This window comes from Sminthopsis crassicaudata, chromosome 4, assembly GCF_048593235.1.
Source record: "Sminthopsis crassicaudata isolate SCR6 chromosome 4, ASM4859323v1, whole genome shotgun sequence".
Classification (NCBI taxonomy): domain Eukaryota; kingdom Metazoa; phylum Chordata; class Mammalia; order Dasyuromorphia; family Dasyuridae; genus Sminthopsis; species Sminthopsis crassicaudata.
The window spans coordinates 216241793-216259504 of NC_133620.1; the positions used below are offsets into that span (position 1 = coordinate 216241793).

General features: G+C 35.4%; 1 protein-coding gene across 5 annotated transcripts in view; it reads left to right on the top strand.

Annotated features, from left to right (window-relative positions):
* Positions 1 to 5961: 5961 nt before the first annotated feature.
* Positions 5962 to 17712, top strand: part of EPHA7 (EPH receptor A7) — a 208893-nt gene continuing 197142 nt past the window's right edge. For all 5 annotated transcript variants that reach the window (XM_074310277.1, XM_074310278.1, XM_074310280.1 and 2 more), the window contains exons 1-3: positions 5962 to 6338; positions 11302 to 11366; positions 15605 to 16274. In XM_074310277.1, coding sequence (XP_074166378.1) covers positions 6143 to 6338; positions 11302 to 11366; positions 15605 to 16274 — 931 coding nt within the window. In that variant the 5' untranslated portion in view covers positions 5962 to 6142. The remainder of the gene's footprint in view (positions 6339 to 11301; positions 11367 to 15604; positions 16275 to 17712) is intronic.

The window sequence follows — 17712 nt, forward strand, 5'->3', positions numbered from 1 at the left end:
CTAAAGGTTTATTCTAAATGAGGGTGCAGGATGAAATGGTATTACTTTCTTCTTAGGCAGGCTGGGTTAGGACAGGAGACTGGTACAAAATGGAACAGTCTTTCTCTCTTTTCTTTGAAGGCAGGAATAGTCCACATAAGGAAACTGGACACATTATGGAATGGTATCTCTTTCTTTTGCCAGCAATCAGATAGTAGTCAGATGATTTGACTAGTATTGCATGAAATGGCTTGTTAATTACATAATTTTGGCCAATGCAACTCACGTGTTCAAAATTTCTCTTGTCTTTTTACAGACTGTTAACTAAAATTTAAACTCTTTTGCCTCACTTTTAGGACCATTACAATCTTACACCAACCTATGGTTCTTGTTCCATTACTTACTTGAATATACTCTTCATTCGGGTGGAATTGGGACAATTTGTAGTTTCTCTATTTGTTCTTCTTTTACTTGCTCTCACATGCGCTGCAATCCAAGGACACTAATTCTTTGGGGTTTCTCAAACAAAACACTCAATCTTCTTTTTTTGGTGAATTTTCACTGACCATCTCTCTTGCCTCATATTCTCTCCCTTGTCATTTCTGTCTCTCTTAGCTTTTCTGGCTTCCTTCAAGTGTGTTCCTACTTAAATCCCTTTATTCACATTGGTTCTCATTGCTTTTAATGCGCCTCCCCATTTTGCCTATTATAGTTCCACTTGAATGCCACCAATTGTATAAAGCCTTCCTTGAATATCCCTTTAGCTAAAGACTGCTACACGTAGCTCTTTTCTTATGAGTTTTTAATGTACTTCTAATGTACTAATTGCTTATCACAATTATCTGTCAGTCTATTTACTACTACATTTTTAAGCTACAATGGTATCATATTTTATTATATATCACTAATAACCAGAGAAGTGTTCTAAATGTACTTGGTGCATAATTAATGTATGATGAAAATAAATTATTTTCAATATTAACAGTGACATTCTGAGACTTCCTACCATAACCTTCAAGCATAATAGTCAAGACTTTATTTCCTTAGCAGTGAGGTCAGATAGATTGCATTACATTTAACTTTTACTTCCAGCCAGAAGGAATGCTGGAATACTGTGTTTCTGAGGTCCAGCTAAAGATTCATGGGGATTCTAATTCCTGTGCTTCTTTGCAAAGTGCATTCATATTTGCCAGGTTCTCTCATCTACAGTGCCTTTAAGTCTCTGGTGTCATCTTATTTTGTGGCATACAATCACCTGAATGAGTATAGATTGAAGCAAATCATTGGATTGTTTTCTATCTTCAAGAAACTCCTGGGGGCTATTGACAGATTTAGCAAGAGGTTCAATACCACAAATGTTATTTTGGGTCAGTGCTTTGCTGATGAGAGGATTGAACTAAATGATTATTAAGTCTCATTTCCTCTCTAATAGTCTGGGATGCTATGATTGTGCATCCAATTGGCCCATAGCAACTTTTGCATGGATTTGATTGGCTAGACAGTCACCCAGAGGTTCTAGTGCCCCCTGGTGGTTATTGCATTCTGACAGACCTTGAAATAAAAATTTATTGTAAAAAAGAAGAAAAACACTAAAATTGAAAGACAGAGGCAGAAATAGAGACAGAGACAGAGACAAAAGAGAGTGAGAGAATAAGAGACACAGAGTCATATAGAGGTAGAGAGAGAGAGAGAATTTATATAATTCATGTTATATTTTATCATACATAGTGATTTATCAGAATATGCCAGGTATATATGAGAAACAAGAAACTTCTTAGAAAAAAGTTTTTTTTTTCCTTTTTAATTAAATAGTTTTCATAAATTCTCTCAAGCTCACATGTGTTAATTTTTTTTTTCAGGCTATGTTTGCTGACCCTTTTAATTAGGTCACAATGCTTTCTATGAGCCACTGACAAATACCCTTTTGACTAATGCCCTAAACTGTTTTCAATGATCATAAAGTTTCATAGTATGATGTCTTAGCTGCTTTAAATCAGATTATTCTATTAAACTAAACCTAAGAATCTGAGTGCATTTGTTTATTAATCATGTTAAGATCATTAGGTCCTTAGGATTTCCAAATTTTTCATATTGAAAATTTAAATTTTCCCAATTAAAATTATAAATGGTAAAAGAAATTCATTCCTAACGTATGGTTTTTATATAGTGTAAGTCATGTTAAATTTTAGAAAGCTAAATGATACCTTATTTTTGAACAGAGCTTAGATTATGTATATTTTATGTTAGAGTATAAATAACTATTTTATAGATACTACATAAATCATGTTAATATAACTATCTAAATTATTTTCTTACACAGTGGAAAAGATTGTTTATATTTTACTAAAATCACAACCAGAGAATCTACTTTTCTGTAATCTCTATTAACTGAGACATAATGTCTCTTTTCAGTTTATAATCAGTTTCTTCTGCACAGTACCTTTTCTAATTCAGTTTAAATTACCCCTTTTCTGTGATGAACTTGCGTTTTCACATTTGCCAGCTGTGAATGCATTTAGACTGTAAGTGCAAAAGTAGTAGGTTCAGAAGCAGCCCTTTGATTTCATTGTTGCAGTTAACCATTTAGTTTGATAATGTGGGATTTGTAACCAACTGGAGCTTCCAATTGTGCCTTTTCCTTCCCTGTTCCTTCTCCTTCTCCACAAAGGATTTATATGTGAAAATTGATAGGTTCCATTTCCCTTGGTCATTCTAATTTATTTCTAAGAAATAGTTCCTCTTTTAAAATCTGCACTTGCTTACCAAAAGTAAATAGCAATTTCCCAGCAGGAAACGAGAAGATAAAGACTAAGGCTTCACTGAAGGTGTGTATATGTGTGCATACATGTGTGCACACATGTATAACTGTGTATACTGAAATGACTACTGTTAAATAGGAAGAAAAATACTTTGTTGTGCTCTAAAAGTATTACTTTATCTCTTTCTTAAACAGAAGCAAAACAAGACACTTCTTGCCTTTTTTTCAATGTGGTATATTTAGAGAATTGGGGGGGAGCAGGCAGAAAGAAGAGGGGGGAATACAAGTAGAATTTTAAAAGTTATTTTTCTAAACTTCAACTTCCCATTTGTTTCATATTAGCTGAATATAATTATGGTATTCTATCAGCTATAGGGCATGACATACACCTAAACTCATAAACAATTGCTAAAAATTCAATATGATCTGGTGCAAGAATTGGAGCTACCTAAAGAAAATAGGGGGTGGGAAGATGATCTTGAAGTAATTTTAAAAAGACATGTCAAGCAAATGACTTCATCTTTAACCAAATTTGAATATATTAATAACTTATTCACATCCATTTTGTAAAAGTATAACTATGCAGGAGAAAAATGTGATTACAATAATAGAAGAAACGTTATAAGTTCTTTTAAAATGCGATTGCAAATTCTAAAAAAAGAAAAAAGTACAATATGCTATATATGTATATGCCCTGTGTTCTAGCTTACAAATAAGTTGGTGGACTTTTATTTCAAGTTAATTCCAGCCTAAATTCAACTCACATGTTTATATATTTTAAACATACAAGCTTCAGAATGAAATTTCTTTTCTTTTTTTTTTTTTTTTGACTCAGTAATTTTTGTATTTAAGTGCTCCCACTTCTCACAGATGCATCTTAGTATTATAGAAGACTAATTGGGTGGGAGGCTTTTTCTACCACTGTGCAAATCTGCAGCCAAAAAGAAAAAAAGAAAAAAAAAAAGTCAATTGCCTTGTATATACATTAATGTTAAGATTACCCCCCTCACCTCCAGCATAGATACATATGAGAGTATATATTTGAGAGAAAAAACAAAATAAAAGATTGTACATATGCTAACTATACCACTCAAAGTATAGAAAGATATTACTTTCATGGGTTTTTTGAATGTAATGGAAAGGTATTTGTATTCTCACCACTGAGTATTAGTCATTCAGTAGATGAAAGGAATATGTTAAACTTTAAAGGCTACCTTGGTATCCTTCTTAGAAATAGGGATGAGACCCTGGGGAAAGTGCTGAAATCCTGGAGAATTTATTCCATGTATCAAAAGTTGTTTAATATATATAGTTTTTGTAGTTTTGATATCTGATATTTGTGAAGCTGATATGGGAAAATCTATGTTTCTAATTTATGTGTTTTAGTCTGCAATTTTCACTCTTTAAGCATCTATTTTTGTAAAGATTGTTCCAAAATCTTCTACAACCTTGGTAAAACATTGCAAGTCTATGAATTTTTCTTTATCTCTTTCCAAGGCTTAATCCATTATGCTGTTTACATTTTCCTTATATCCTTTAAAAGGGCACTCAAGATGTTTTTAATATAATTTTTGAAAAACATTTTAATAGGCATAACAGCTAGAAACATACAATTATATCTATATATAATAACTCACACTGCCAAGTCAAAGAAAGGAAGGGAGAAAATTTCATTTCCTATCTTCAACTGAAAACTGCTTAGAAATTTAGAAACTATACAGGACAGTATGCTGCTGTCATCTCTGGACAATTCTAAGTTTTACTACCTTGAATTTCAGAAACAGCTATTTTATATTTAATTTTTAAATGAAGATGAGATGAAATTAAATTCTTAAATAGAAACAACTTTTTCTTAAAAAAAAAAAAATGTTTGTCACCAAGAGACAACTTATAAATGACAGGGGATAAAGAAAAGGAAAAAAAAAAAATTAGTCAAACAAAAAGGGAAATAGGGCCACGAGGGCCAGAGAGAATCTCTTCTTTTCTGCTGCTAAACTTTGAAATCAATGATTTGACTTTTTTTTTTTTTCAGAAATATCATTATTATAGATTTAACCATAGTTTTGAATTACAAAGAATGAGGAAATTATCTTCTAGTAACCAACACGAAGGTTACTTTTCATAGTTGTTATAGGATGGGTAAAGGGAAAATATAACTTTAAAAAAATTTGAAAAAAATAACTTAAAAACATAGCTATTACAAGAGCGAAAACCTGAGAATTGCAAAATATCTTGGTTGGAAAGAAATGACTTGAATTAAGTTTGTGATAGCATTCTATGAAATCAATTTAAGCAAAATTCAGAGAGAGAAGTGTGTATTCACAAATGGAAAATGCTACAAAATGGGACAACTTTATAGAAATGATTATATTATATTAAGAAGTCTCGGGTTTGAGTATGAAGATTTTCACTTCATCTTGAATACTGTAGTTCCTATTTAATGCTTTTAAGAAACAGAAAGGGAGGGGAACAAAAAACAAAAGATTTCCTTTTCTCTCCCCTTTCCTCAGTTTCTTTTGCCACGGTTTATTTTAAACCATTGGAAACATTATTTAAGTATGATGCATTTAATTGCTTTCATTCTTCCAAGGAGAGTGGGGGTGTCCCCCAAATAGGGAGGGAAGCAAGCAGCTGCGAGAATAAAAGAAGAGAATCCCGAACACTTCGGTGAAAGGTGATTAAAAAAGTTACCAGGCACGGAGTTTTCAATACCAGTTTCTTAAAATAAAAGGCACTTAGCTTAAAGGTACAGCGATTTTCACCGCTTTAGAGTCTAACTTGTTAAATGAAATTCAGATTCTTTCGCGTTTGGTTTCTGAACCATAGAGACGTGGATGAATGTCAGTGGATATCTGAGTTTAGAGCACTATCTTTACATTTGTTTTGCTAGGCGAAAGCACCGATTTCTTAAAATCAGAAATCCAACGGCAGCGCCGGCCTCTTCTCCCAACCCTGAACTCTTCTTTCCACACACAAAACTAGATCGCGCAGAGCTCGGAACCTGAGGGGAATCCTCTACCAGCAGCAACCTGACTCCACTCTCCGCCAATTGGTCTGCGCCTCCGACCCCTCCTCCACGGCCTGGGCAGCCTTCTTCCCCAAGATCCGCCCCCTGGCTCTGGGAATCAGCTTCTGGGAGGCCGCCTCTTGCTGCCAGTCTCTTAGAGTGACGGGTTGCTCTTCGGCCTGGAATCCCCGCCCCTTTCCCCCTAATTGATATTATTGGAGTGTGGAGCGAGCGGCCGGTCTGCAGTCGGAGACTTGCAGACAGCAAATACGGTGCGAACGAATTGGAGGGGGGAAAAGGAAAAAAAAAAAAAAGGAAAAAAAAAAAAGGAAAAGGGAAGAAAAAATCCAACAAAAATCCAATTCGGAGGAACGGGCCTGGACTGCGAAGAAGAATTGATGCTAAAAGAGAACCCAAACCCACTTCCGAACCAACAGCATTTAAAGCAGATCCCCTTTGAGATAATTAAGATAAACCCTCAAACCTGCTCATGCACCATGGTTTTTCAAACTCGGTACCCTTCCTGGATTATTTTATGCTACATCTGGCTGCTCCGCTTTGCACACACGGGGGAAGCACAGGCTGCGAAAGAAGGTAAGGCGATTGGGAAAGCAAAGTTTGTTCTGACTTAGCTATCTATTTCGCTGTATCTCTGTAAGAAATGGTTCGTCGGTAGGATTAGGAGACGAGCTGCTTCGCATCTGTTTCCCAATTCCCTTCCACCCCTGTAAGCGCTCGGTTGGAGGGAGGCGAGCGGGGACCGCTCGGAGAACCCTCCATCCATCCCTGCGCCACGGGCTGAGCTGAAGAAATCGGGACGGGGTTTTGTGGCTTGCACGATCCGAGGGCACCGCGTGCGACGGGGAAAGATCGGAGGGAGTCTTTCTGAGCAAGCTGTTTTGTTAGCACCCCGGGGAGGGTTGAAGGTATGCGTGTGTGTATGTGTGTGTGTGTGTGTTTGTGTGTGTGAGTGACTGTTGAAGCTGCAGCCAGAGTTTGGTAGGGGACTTGGGCGCGCATCCTCTAGTGTCTTAGCCAAAACGATGCCGAGTTCCTGGAGTCCGGTCCTTTCCCAGAGAACTGTGGAGACTTCTGTAAGATAATCAAGATCGGGCCCCTAATAAAGTCTTCACTGCCGACTCAGGTTGTTGCCCAGGCCCTTGCTGTTGGAACACAGCTACCGGGATGGAACAATAACATTGAAAAGGTGAATAGTGCATAGAGAGATGAGGCGGCACATTAAACGTGTATCTCCATTCACATACAGTAACCTTATAAATCCAACGTTTGGGGTAAAAATTTTTATTGTCTTTCCCTCCCCCCCCTTTTTTTTTTTAAAGATCTTGATTCCAGAAGGGATGAATGGGGTTCTAGGTGAGCTTGTATAGTTTTGAATTGAAGAGTAATCCATGAAAAATCAACCCCTCCCCCACCTAATTCTGGAGTTTAAGCAGTCAGTAATCAAACCAGCCTAAATGACCTGGGCCTCGATGTCTGATTCTGTCAATGCAAAGAGATGGTTTCATTTAGCTAGCCAGTTACGTCTGTGTGTGGTTATATATTTTCCCTTCTTTGAACCATTGACAGAAGGTAAAATACCTTTCTGTGCCTGTAGTTGGAGCTGGGGGAAAAAAAAAAGAAAAAAAAAAACTGTCAATTAAAATGCTTTGCTTCTGAGCACTATCACATCTCATTCTTTTCCAGGGGGCAATTTCCAAAGTTCACCTTCAAAGGACTGAAAAACATTTATATTACTGAGATTAGAAAATGAATTTAAAATGAAGCCAGAAATCATATTTAGGGTCGTGGCTGTGTTTGTGTGTGTGTGTGTGTGTGTGTGTGTGTGTGTGTGTGTGTGTGTGTGTGAATCTGAGAAGGGGCTATACATATCTCTAAAGAAAACCTGCTTTCTAGAGACTGCAGAGAAATCACTAAACGTGAGGTTGACATTCTTTTGCTAAATCTATGAAAACTTAAGTGATTATTTTCTCTTCATTCTTTTCAAGGATTTCCCAGCCTTCTTTCTCATTCTTTCATCCCCTTCCATCTGACCCCAAAAATCCCAATTTAGTAATCTGCAACCTGTGCTGAAGATGAATTCATTAAGCAAAAAAGGACCCTAAACTCGCAGCTAAGCAGTCAAATGCTTATAAAAGCGCAAGACTGTTGAAGACAGAAACCCCAATTAAAAGGGACAACACGTTCTCTTTAAAATGAAGATTTAAATATTTATTCGCTGCACTTTATACTCTTTGTACTGAAATAACGGGATGGGGAGGAAAAGTTTGCACAGAAGGATGGAAGGTACTCAGGCGCACAGGCACACACACTTCCAGCAGGAGTTTAAGCTATAAATATCTGTATCACTAGGGGGAGAGGTTCCTGTAGCCAGAAATCCTGGTTTTATTACGCTCCCCTTCATCTCTTCCTCCACCCTCAAGATACATGGAGAGGTTTCTTATTTTAAATTCCAACGCCATTTCAGTCCAGAATGCAGAGAGGTTTTTTTTTTTTTTGTTGTTGTTGTTGTTTTTGTTTTTGTTTTGTTTTTGATGGGGGGAGGAGAGTTTGAGGGTAGGAAAAGGTGAGAGATTCTTGTGAAGGAAGAGCTTTGATCCTAAAGTGTCAAGATTCCCACAGTGCAAGCTATAAATAGGTAATAATAATAAATGATCGAGCCTCAGGCGGTCCCTGTACACCTTCCTCCCAAAAGGGCCAGAGTTGGAAAACCTATTACGCAGGTGCCCGGTCCTCCCACTCAGTCACCCTGAAGAGTTAAGGGCAAGGAGACTTCGGGCCTGGGATGAGCGTATTTTCTCTTCCTTACCCTGGGGGGAGAGAAGGAGGAGAAGGTGGGAGGAGGAGAGAGACAAAGCGAAAGAAACAGAGATTCAGGAGGCAGAGACCAAGAGAAACAGATAGAGACATTAAGACAGAGAAATTGAACATTCTGGGTCAGACGCTTGGAGGCGAAATACAGCTGTTTCTCAGCAAACTCCGCCTGTGCCATTCACTCAATGAAGACACTTCTCCCAAGCCCCAAGCTTTCCTCCTCCAGTGTGACACCCGCCTCTCCCCCTTCATCCCCGACTCAGGCTTCGAGTCCTCCCCTCCCCCCGCTTTACCCTCCCCCTCGCTCTCTGACACCGTAGGTGGGGGGAGGGAGTGTCCTCTCGTCCCAGAAACCCCTTGCTCAGGCCACTGACTACATCTGTGATTCCTAAGCCAGACCGAACCGCGTCCACAGCCCAGCCTAACAGCCACTTCCTCCTTTCCCAAAGTCTTAACAGTCCTGGGAACTCTAAAGATGCCGCGGGACAATTGCAGCTTCTCTCCCCTTTGCCTCCTGCTCCGGCTCTTCATAGAGGAATATACAGTACCCTCCTCAATTTCAAACTGCTCTCTAGGTCTAGAGTGTGCAGCCGCACCCCATGCCGAACACATCTCTCAGTCTTCCCTTAGCCGAGCTCAGTACGAGTTCAGGGATTCGAATTCCTATGCGCTCCCCGCCCCCCACTTCCGAACCGACTGGGCGGCAGATTCTGTGAGTGGCTCAGGGTGAAGCCAGTACTCTGTGTTCTGAGTGGGCCGAGAAACCGGGCGTTAAGAACTGAGCTGGGGAGTGGAACAGCAGGGGCAGATGGATTGATCACTTTAGAACTGCTGATTAAGCTCCCTAGCTGATTTCTATGTCTAAGATTAAATGGATTTTTTTTAATATCGTGCCCTCCCCCCATTTTTAAAAATTAATCACAATGTTCAAGAGTGAAACAAAAAGACTTTAAAATGATCGCGAGCTACCTAGCAATCTTCCAAGAAAAGAAATAAAACTAGTTAATGTGATTTTGAACTTTAATTATTGTGCCGTAGTTAACATCACCACCATCCCCGTTTATCTCAGAGGCAAAATACCTATAAATCTTGCATTGTTTTACTGCCTTTTATTTGAATTGTAATAGATAAAAACAAAATCCACTTTAAAAAAACCACGTTTTAAAAAAAAAAAACAAAGAACAGTACCAATCCCCGATTTACAATTGGTTAAAAAAAAAGTGTCTAAATATGTTTTAGATTAACCTTCAATTCTTCCATTTAGAAGAACTTAGAAGCATTCAAGGTGCGTGTGCACAAGGTGCCTGCTTTCCAGGTCCAGGTCTTTCAGGAGTGGGTGGGGTGGATGTATGTGTGTGAATATTTACTGTATCAACTGGATCAAAGTAGATAATAGTGTCTTTGGAGGGATGATTAATAGATATGTTAGGGAGAATTGGCATGCTTGAAAGGGTTAAACATAGCCAATTGTCTAAGTTTCTCTTGTTTCCAAAATTGACACGTTTCTTTTACCATCACCTAATAATAATACAGTACTAAACTCACTTGAAAGAATCTATATTACTGTACTATTAAAATTTGAGTGAAATGCCTTTCAAAATCTAACATTTTTACTAAAAGATGTTAAACTTTTCTTTAAAAAAAGACTAAATTGAAAGTTCATTGATATACTATTTGAAGAAATGTTGCTTTTGGTAAAAAGTAGTTTCCTACACCTAAGAACATTTTTTAAAAGTGAAAAATTATTTAAACCCAATCTTTTTTTAATAATAAATGATAGGGAGGGGTAGTTCTACTAAAAAGAAAAAGAACATCAGTAAAAAACCAAACAAAGTTTAAGTGTATCTATTATTTCTCATGTATCCTGTGTTACTGTGTCTATTATCTATATAATCAGTGTGTGTATTTATCATCTATATATCTATCCTTTTATAAATACTTGAATTAAAACTATGACTAATATACATTTTAATAATTTTGATAAATTAAAAAAACTTGCTAACAATCCTATTTGTCGAAAGTAGTACAAAGTAATACAAACTTTTCATGGCTAGATAATGTTCCTTTTTTTAAAAAAGGAAGTGAGATTAGTATTTTTAAATTTGACAAATAAAACATTGTGAGCAGTTGCTTTTAGCAAAATTTATTAGTCATTCAAATATGGATGACTAATTTTTCAAAAATAATGAAGATAATTTTGAAAAATTTTTTGCTTAATGATTTTGCAAATTTAGTTCAGCTTCTGAAAAGTCTTCTTGAAACTATTATGCCAGAACACAATGACAAATTAATTCAAATGAATTGAGAGATGTGTTGAAATTATCTTATGGCATATAAGTGTATCATATGGTTTCACAAAATGTTAAGGCCTCCAGATTTTGTGAGTCTATTGTTAACTATGTAATTTTAAAATGTAAAGAGTGGAAGCTAGTTCATACAACTACTGCTGCTGATTTTGTTATTTAGATCTTTGATAATGAAAAGATAACTCCAGTCTAATACTGTATTTCACCACAGGATACAGTAAAGTAAAGTTGTGCTAAATTTGTGTAGTCCATATATATTGGTTTTTTGTACATATGTATGGAGCAAATATGTGTGTATACTTAGGTCATTAATGATTTCTTATGTGAAGAATTTTTTTTGTTTACCTTAAGCACAGAAATACTAAAAATTGCATTAAAAATAATATGTAATCTTCAGAAGGGGCATTTTCTTTTTTCAGTACTTCTGCTGGACTCTAAAGCACAACAGACAGAATTGGAGTGGATTTCCTTTCCTCCTAATGGGGTAAGTGTGCCTTCTTACAATATGTGTGTGTATATTATAAACTTTTTTAAAATCTAAAGGATCTAATTCATTTTTCCACCTGAGGAAGCTATTCACATGTCAAACATTACCTGCTATATCCTAATCTTCCCTTAGGAATTGGGACCAGTGTAGAAGTTTTAATTTGCCACGTTTTTGGGGGGTGGTTGGGGTGGAAGAACATGTAGAAAAGGGAAGACAAGAGTGTGGGGGAAGCAGGGCATGATTAAAACTAGCTCCAGGGTGGAAAAAGAAAAGTTCCCCATAACCTCGGGCTGTTGAGTTTCTACTTGGAGAAGAATCATACCTCAGGTTATAGACTACAAATGCCAATTAATTACAGGGAACATTCTCTACACAAACTCACTTAAACCTCTTTAGTTGCTTTATTCTTCTGTAGTGTAATCACCAGGTAGGCTGTATATAGTTCTTTAAAACAGTATGGGATCCACTTTCTTCTTTTTTAGAAACATTTTCAACATCACTCAAAATTACTTATAAAAGTCAACTTAGAAAATTTGAACATGCTAATATTTGGCATTTTTTTGATACAGCATGTCTTATGGAATTTTCCAAATTCTGATAATGTCACATTTGGTATTATTAGTTATAATTTTTTTTCTCATTTGTCCCATGGAATAAAGATGAGAGTATTATATAGTTAAGTGCTTTCTCCATTAAATATGTCCAGCAAAGGTTTAGAAAAGATACTTAAATGTAAAGCAGCTCTATAAAGATGCAGACCATATTATATTTCACATATCTCGAAAGATATACTACCTATTTAAAGTTATTTAAATAGCCATGTCTTTGGTTCTTACTTTAATTGTGACAGAGGGCACATTCTTCATCCCTTGAGGAAGAGGGTTCTGAAGAAAGAGAATAAACCCCATTGTTTCTAACTTAATCTTTGGCACAGTAAGAAATCTGGAGCCAGAAGAGCGTGAAGTATGAGTGAGGATATAAAAAGTGTAACAAATCTAGCAAAAGAGAAGAATGAAAGTCTAAAAGAGTCTTTTAGTTTAAAAGTAACATCATAAAATCAATACTGCATGAACTGGAAGTCGATTTAAGACATCAGAACATGCATAATGAGACTCTGTTTAAAATATTAACACGTTTGTTTAAATTAAATTGTTTAAGGGATTAGTTAGAAGATTGTGGTTGTCTACCTTCACAGTATTAACTTTTTGCATTAATGCCAAAGCATTTTAAAGATAAAAGAACGAAAGCAAAGATTTTTGTCAATGTGGACTCTAGGTTGTAAATCCAGTGCTTCTTTGAAAATGGTGTCCTTCCATAAGTAAAATAACATACATTGTAAGAAGACATTTAAATTAAAAATGGAACACCTTTCTTTCCAATGACAGATGCAACCCATTTTCTACCATCCATCAATTAAAACAAATAGTGATAAAAAGAAGATTTTTATCTCTGAATAGTAGGAAACTGATATATGATTGTAGTACATCATCCATGTAATCCACACAATGATAAATTATGATTGTCAGTGTTATCTTAGGCTCTAATGGCCAGCTTATCAAACTAAAGTATCTTGAGTTAACATTTAACTCTATGTTTTGCTTGAGATTCCTCTGATAACATTAGTAAAAGAGAATTAGAGATATTCAATTCAGGTAAAGTGAAATGGTTCAATTAGCCAGAACTAAGATTTCAGTTTTTCAAGGTACTTCTCAAAATTTTAATAGTAATTATTTTGTAAACAGAACTTATAAAATCAATGCATGTATAAACAAAACTAAAATCATTATCTCCAGGGTCTGAAAAAGTGAATTTAAAGAACAGGAAGTACATTCAACATTGTATGTAATGGAATATAACTTTATTCCCTTGACTTTCATTTATTTACAAAAACCTACATGGATTCATATTTAGAAATACTTACAAATTAAACTCCTAAAGAATGGACAATTTTCCTATTAAAATTAACAGTTATTAGTTTCATTGTTGTAGAAATTGGCCTTTGAGAAAGAAAAAGGGAAAAAAAGATTCAGCTTTAAATGAAGCTAGAAAATGAAACATCAAATTGACAAGATCAGGAGGCATAGACTTTTTTAGGAGTAGTCCACCCTGGATTCTGTTACCTCAGGAAAAAATGTTAGTGGGAAACCTTTTCCTTTAAAGACACAATTTTTATTTACATTTTAAGTCGGCTTCTCCCTCTCTCTTCACTTTCATTTAGTTAATAGACCAAAATCTGCACCTGCAAGTGGCTGACTTTGGGTACATTTGGCTGTGTGCCTTCCAAACAGATGATAAACAACTATATGAATCAAGGCGGGAATAGGCACACTTTCAGCTAATTGCAAGTTTAGATTACATTGAAGAATAAGGCTGGAGATGAGAAATATGAACCTTGCTGCAGCTGAGGACATTTTAAAACTATTTAGGCATGTATAATAAAATCATAACAAATAAAATATATTTCAATTTTATAAAGAGGACTTGAACTTGAATATATTGTTAATTTGGAAACTGTTAAGTTGAAGTAGTACATATCTCTTTCAGTAGTGTTGACATTAAAATTGTAAGAAGTGCAATTTTAAAAATGTTTAACAGCAGCATCTCTTAATACTTGCAACACTTTCAAAAGTTTGGTAGTAATAGTCCAACATGGTTTTTCTTTAGCTGGTAAAGTAATGTATGCAAAGTCTAGGTTGCTGTCATGTAGGGGATATGAAAGGACAGCTAAAACTAATCATGATGTTCACCTTGAATAAGATAACCAGGGAAGGAAAATTTCAGAGATAAGGTACCCTTCTCATTGGTTAATGATGATGATTTCAAAAACAATAGAATAAAAGTAGTTTTGGCAGATAAGCATGATGCCATGCCATGGGAAGAATAATGGAAACACAGTTAGCGGACCCAAGTTTGAATTCTGGCTCAGTCACTACACTTTCTCATTAGTGTTGGAATTAAAATAATATGAAGAGCAATCAGTTGTGTTTTTTTTTACATCAATGATTCATAATATTTATAATGTTACCAAAAGTTTAATAGCAATAATGCTTGCAACTCATGTGATCTTGGGCAAGATAACTTGTTTGGACTTTGATTTCCACCTTTAAAAATGGAGGAATTGGATTATATGACTGGTAAAATATATTCTACGTTTAACATTATGACATATTTTCAGAAGTGTAAACAATATTCCTCATACATTAACTATGTTTAGTGAGTTTTTATTGTGTAGAGTTACTGTAGTTGGTATTTTATAAACATGTAATAAATGTGTAGTACAAAGCATTCCATAATCAATAATTTTGAGATTTTATCAGTTTATTAAGTTTTTCTTTACACACACAAAACACATATCCATATATATTTAATAAATTATACATAACAAGACACATAAATTATACAAACACATATATATGCATACATGTACACATCGATTTATATTCTTGAATGTGGAAGAAAAATGTCAAAATTTTCCATTTTATCCATTTCTTTTCAAAACATCTTGCTGAGCATGATTTGCTCATTGGTATACTTTTGATTATCTTTTGAAGACTATTCATTTATAAAAGATGAATCACCAAATATTTACTTCCAAGTCAACTATATTTATATCAGATGGGCTTTATGTGCAGTTTTATGCATAATGTAGCAATGAATGAAATGTTCTTTCTGTGTTGCAATCTACTAATACTTTATTTCAAAAAATATATCATGTTATAGATGTGCCAAATACTTATCCATGTCAGTTTTTCTTTCCAGTTTTTAGAGGTAATTTAGGGAATACATGGACACACATAATGTGTGAGCAGAACCATCAAAAACTTTTAAAGCATACATTAATTTAATGATTTTTATATTAGTATGCATACCAGGTAATTTTAGCAGATCCAAATTCTCTTTTATAAGAGTTTGCAGATTATAACAGAAAATATAGGTATTCTTGCATGCTTTTATTTTATTTTACATTTTGCATTACCAAAGTAGAGATATCAATATAAAACATTCAAGGTATTTATATCTTACAGAAACAATAATATAAATTATTCTGCTGTGGTAGCATAAGCGCAGTTTGAAACATGAATTGCACTGTTTGTTATGAGGGAGAAGAGGGCTGCCACAACCTTTCCCAAATTCCATATGTGCAATCTTACATTAAAGTCTGTAAGCATCATCACATAAAAACATGTAATTTTCTTTTTTCACTACAGCTGATTTCTCTTTTGTTAATTTTACAGTGGGAAGAAATTAGTGGATTGGATGAAAACTACACACCTATACGAACGTACCAGGTATGCCAGGTTATGGAACCTAACCAAAACAACTGGCTCCGGACTAACTGGATTGCAAAAGGCAATGCACAAAGAATTTTTGTAGAACTGAAATTCACCCTGAGGGATTGTAACAGTCTTCCTGGAGTGCTGGGAACATGCAAAGAAACCTTTAATTTGTACTATTATGAAACAGACTACGACACTGGCAGGAATATAAGGGAAAACTTATATGTAAAAATAGACACTATTGCTGCAGATGAAAGTTTTACCCAGGGTGACCTTGGGGAGAGAAAAATGAAACTTAACACAGAGGTGAGAGAGATTGGTCCTTTGTCCAGAAAGGGATTCTATTTGGCCTTTCAGGATGTTGGGGCTTGCATTGCTTTGGTTTCTGTCAAGGTGTACTACAAGAAATGCTGGTCCATTATTGAGAACTTAGCTATCTTTCCAGATACAGTGACTGGTTCAGAATTTTCCTCCTTAGTGGAGGTCCGAGGGACATGTGTTAGCAGTGCGGAAGAGGAGGCAGAAAACTCTCCTAGGATGCACTGCAGTGCAGAAGGAGAATGGTTAGTGCCTATTGGAAAATGTATCTGCAAAGCCGGCTACCAGCAAAAAGGAGACACTTGTGAACGTAAGTACTTGGATCCTTTTTCTTTCTTCTTTGCAATTTTTAACCCCTTTTATCCAATAAAATTCTTAAGCAATCGTAAGGCTTTGAATGTGTTAGAGCCTCTTTATTTTAAGGAGTCTGATTCCATATATCTTTCTCCTAAGCAAAATTACTATTGATTCAAGGTAGTCTGCACACAAAGGGAATGAAATAAATACTGCTGACATAGATATTAAGTGTCCAACTGGAATTTGCCTGATGTTTGACATGAAACTTGAATGATTTAAAAGAATGCAGAACAGTTTTCAAACAGAAAGAGAAAAACTAAGTTGGGAAGGAATTTTTTGCACTTTTCAGTAATGAATGAGTAAAAGTGTGATTCTGGGGTATCAGGTGCAGATTTGACTGAAAGAGTTGGTACCTTTCAGATATATCTGTCTTTAAGTCTTAAATTCCATCATCAGAGCACATAACATATGCTAGTTTTAGTTATTTAAAAATTTTATTGAATGACTCAACCTTTATTCTTATTTTGACTAGAGAATAAGATAAAGATTTTTCCCCCCTGGTAATTAATAAGAGTAATGTGACAAAAAGTCCAAGGATATGTGGTAATATCAAACAACTTAGCAATTTTATTATGAGACTTGAACTACTCAATTTTCTGTTCTAGTACTGTATAAACTTTTCATCATCTTCAAGAAACTTGCTGCAAAACATTGTTATATAATATATAAAATATAATTTTACAACCATTTTCTACATAAAACAGTTGTAACGGAATCTTTAAAGTAGTTAAGTATTTGTTTGTTGGTTGTTGTCCTTCGTACTTGAAGAGGATCAAAATGGCATCACTATATTGGAGTTGAGTTACAGTGTGTCTGACTGTGGCTGATTAGACCAAGATGAGCTTGGAATGCTCAGCCACAGATTGGACACAAATAATTCCTATAAACATTTGGGGTAGCTTCTCTAATTTTATGCATCTCACGTTTCTTTTGGGCTAATTCAACTCTGCTTTGCTCATAGAACACAGCACCTTCTCTGATGAGGTCACACCATGCTGGGTGGTCCTGTGCCAGTGTCTCCCATATAATACAATCGATTCTAAAGTTCTTAAGAGAAACTTTGGGAGTGTCCTTGAATTGCTTTTTCTGACCACCTTGTGAATGTTTGCCCTGTGTGAGTTCTCCGCAAAATAATGTTTTTGGAAAGCACATATTTGGTATCTCAAACAATGTGGCCAGATTCACACAGTGTTCTCTTCAGTAAAATTGGTTAAATGTATATAGTGTCCACAGGAACAGTATAGTCACATTTTAATAATTTTTATTTAAAATTACAAATTATTAAATAGAATAACCTTTTAAGTAGTTAATTTTCATTATACTTAGAAGCATTAGCTAGATTTTTTTGTAGTCAGTGCCTTAGTTTCCTTTCCATTCAGTGTGAAATCTCC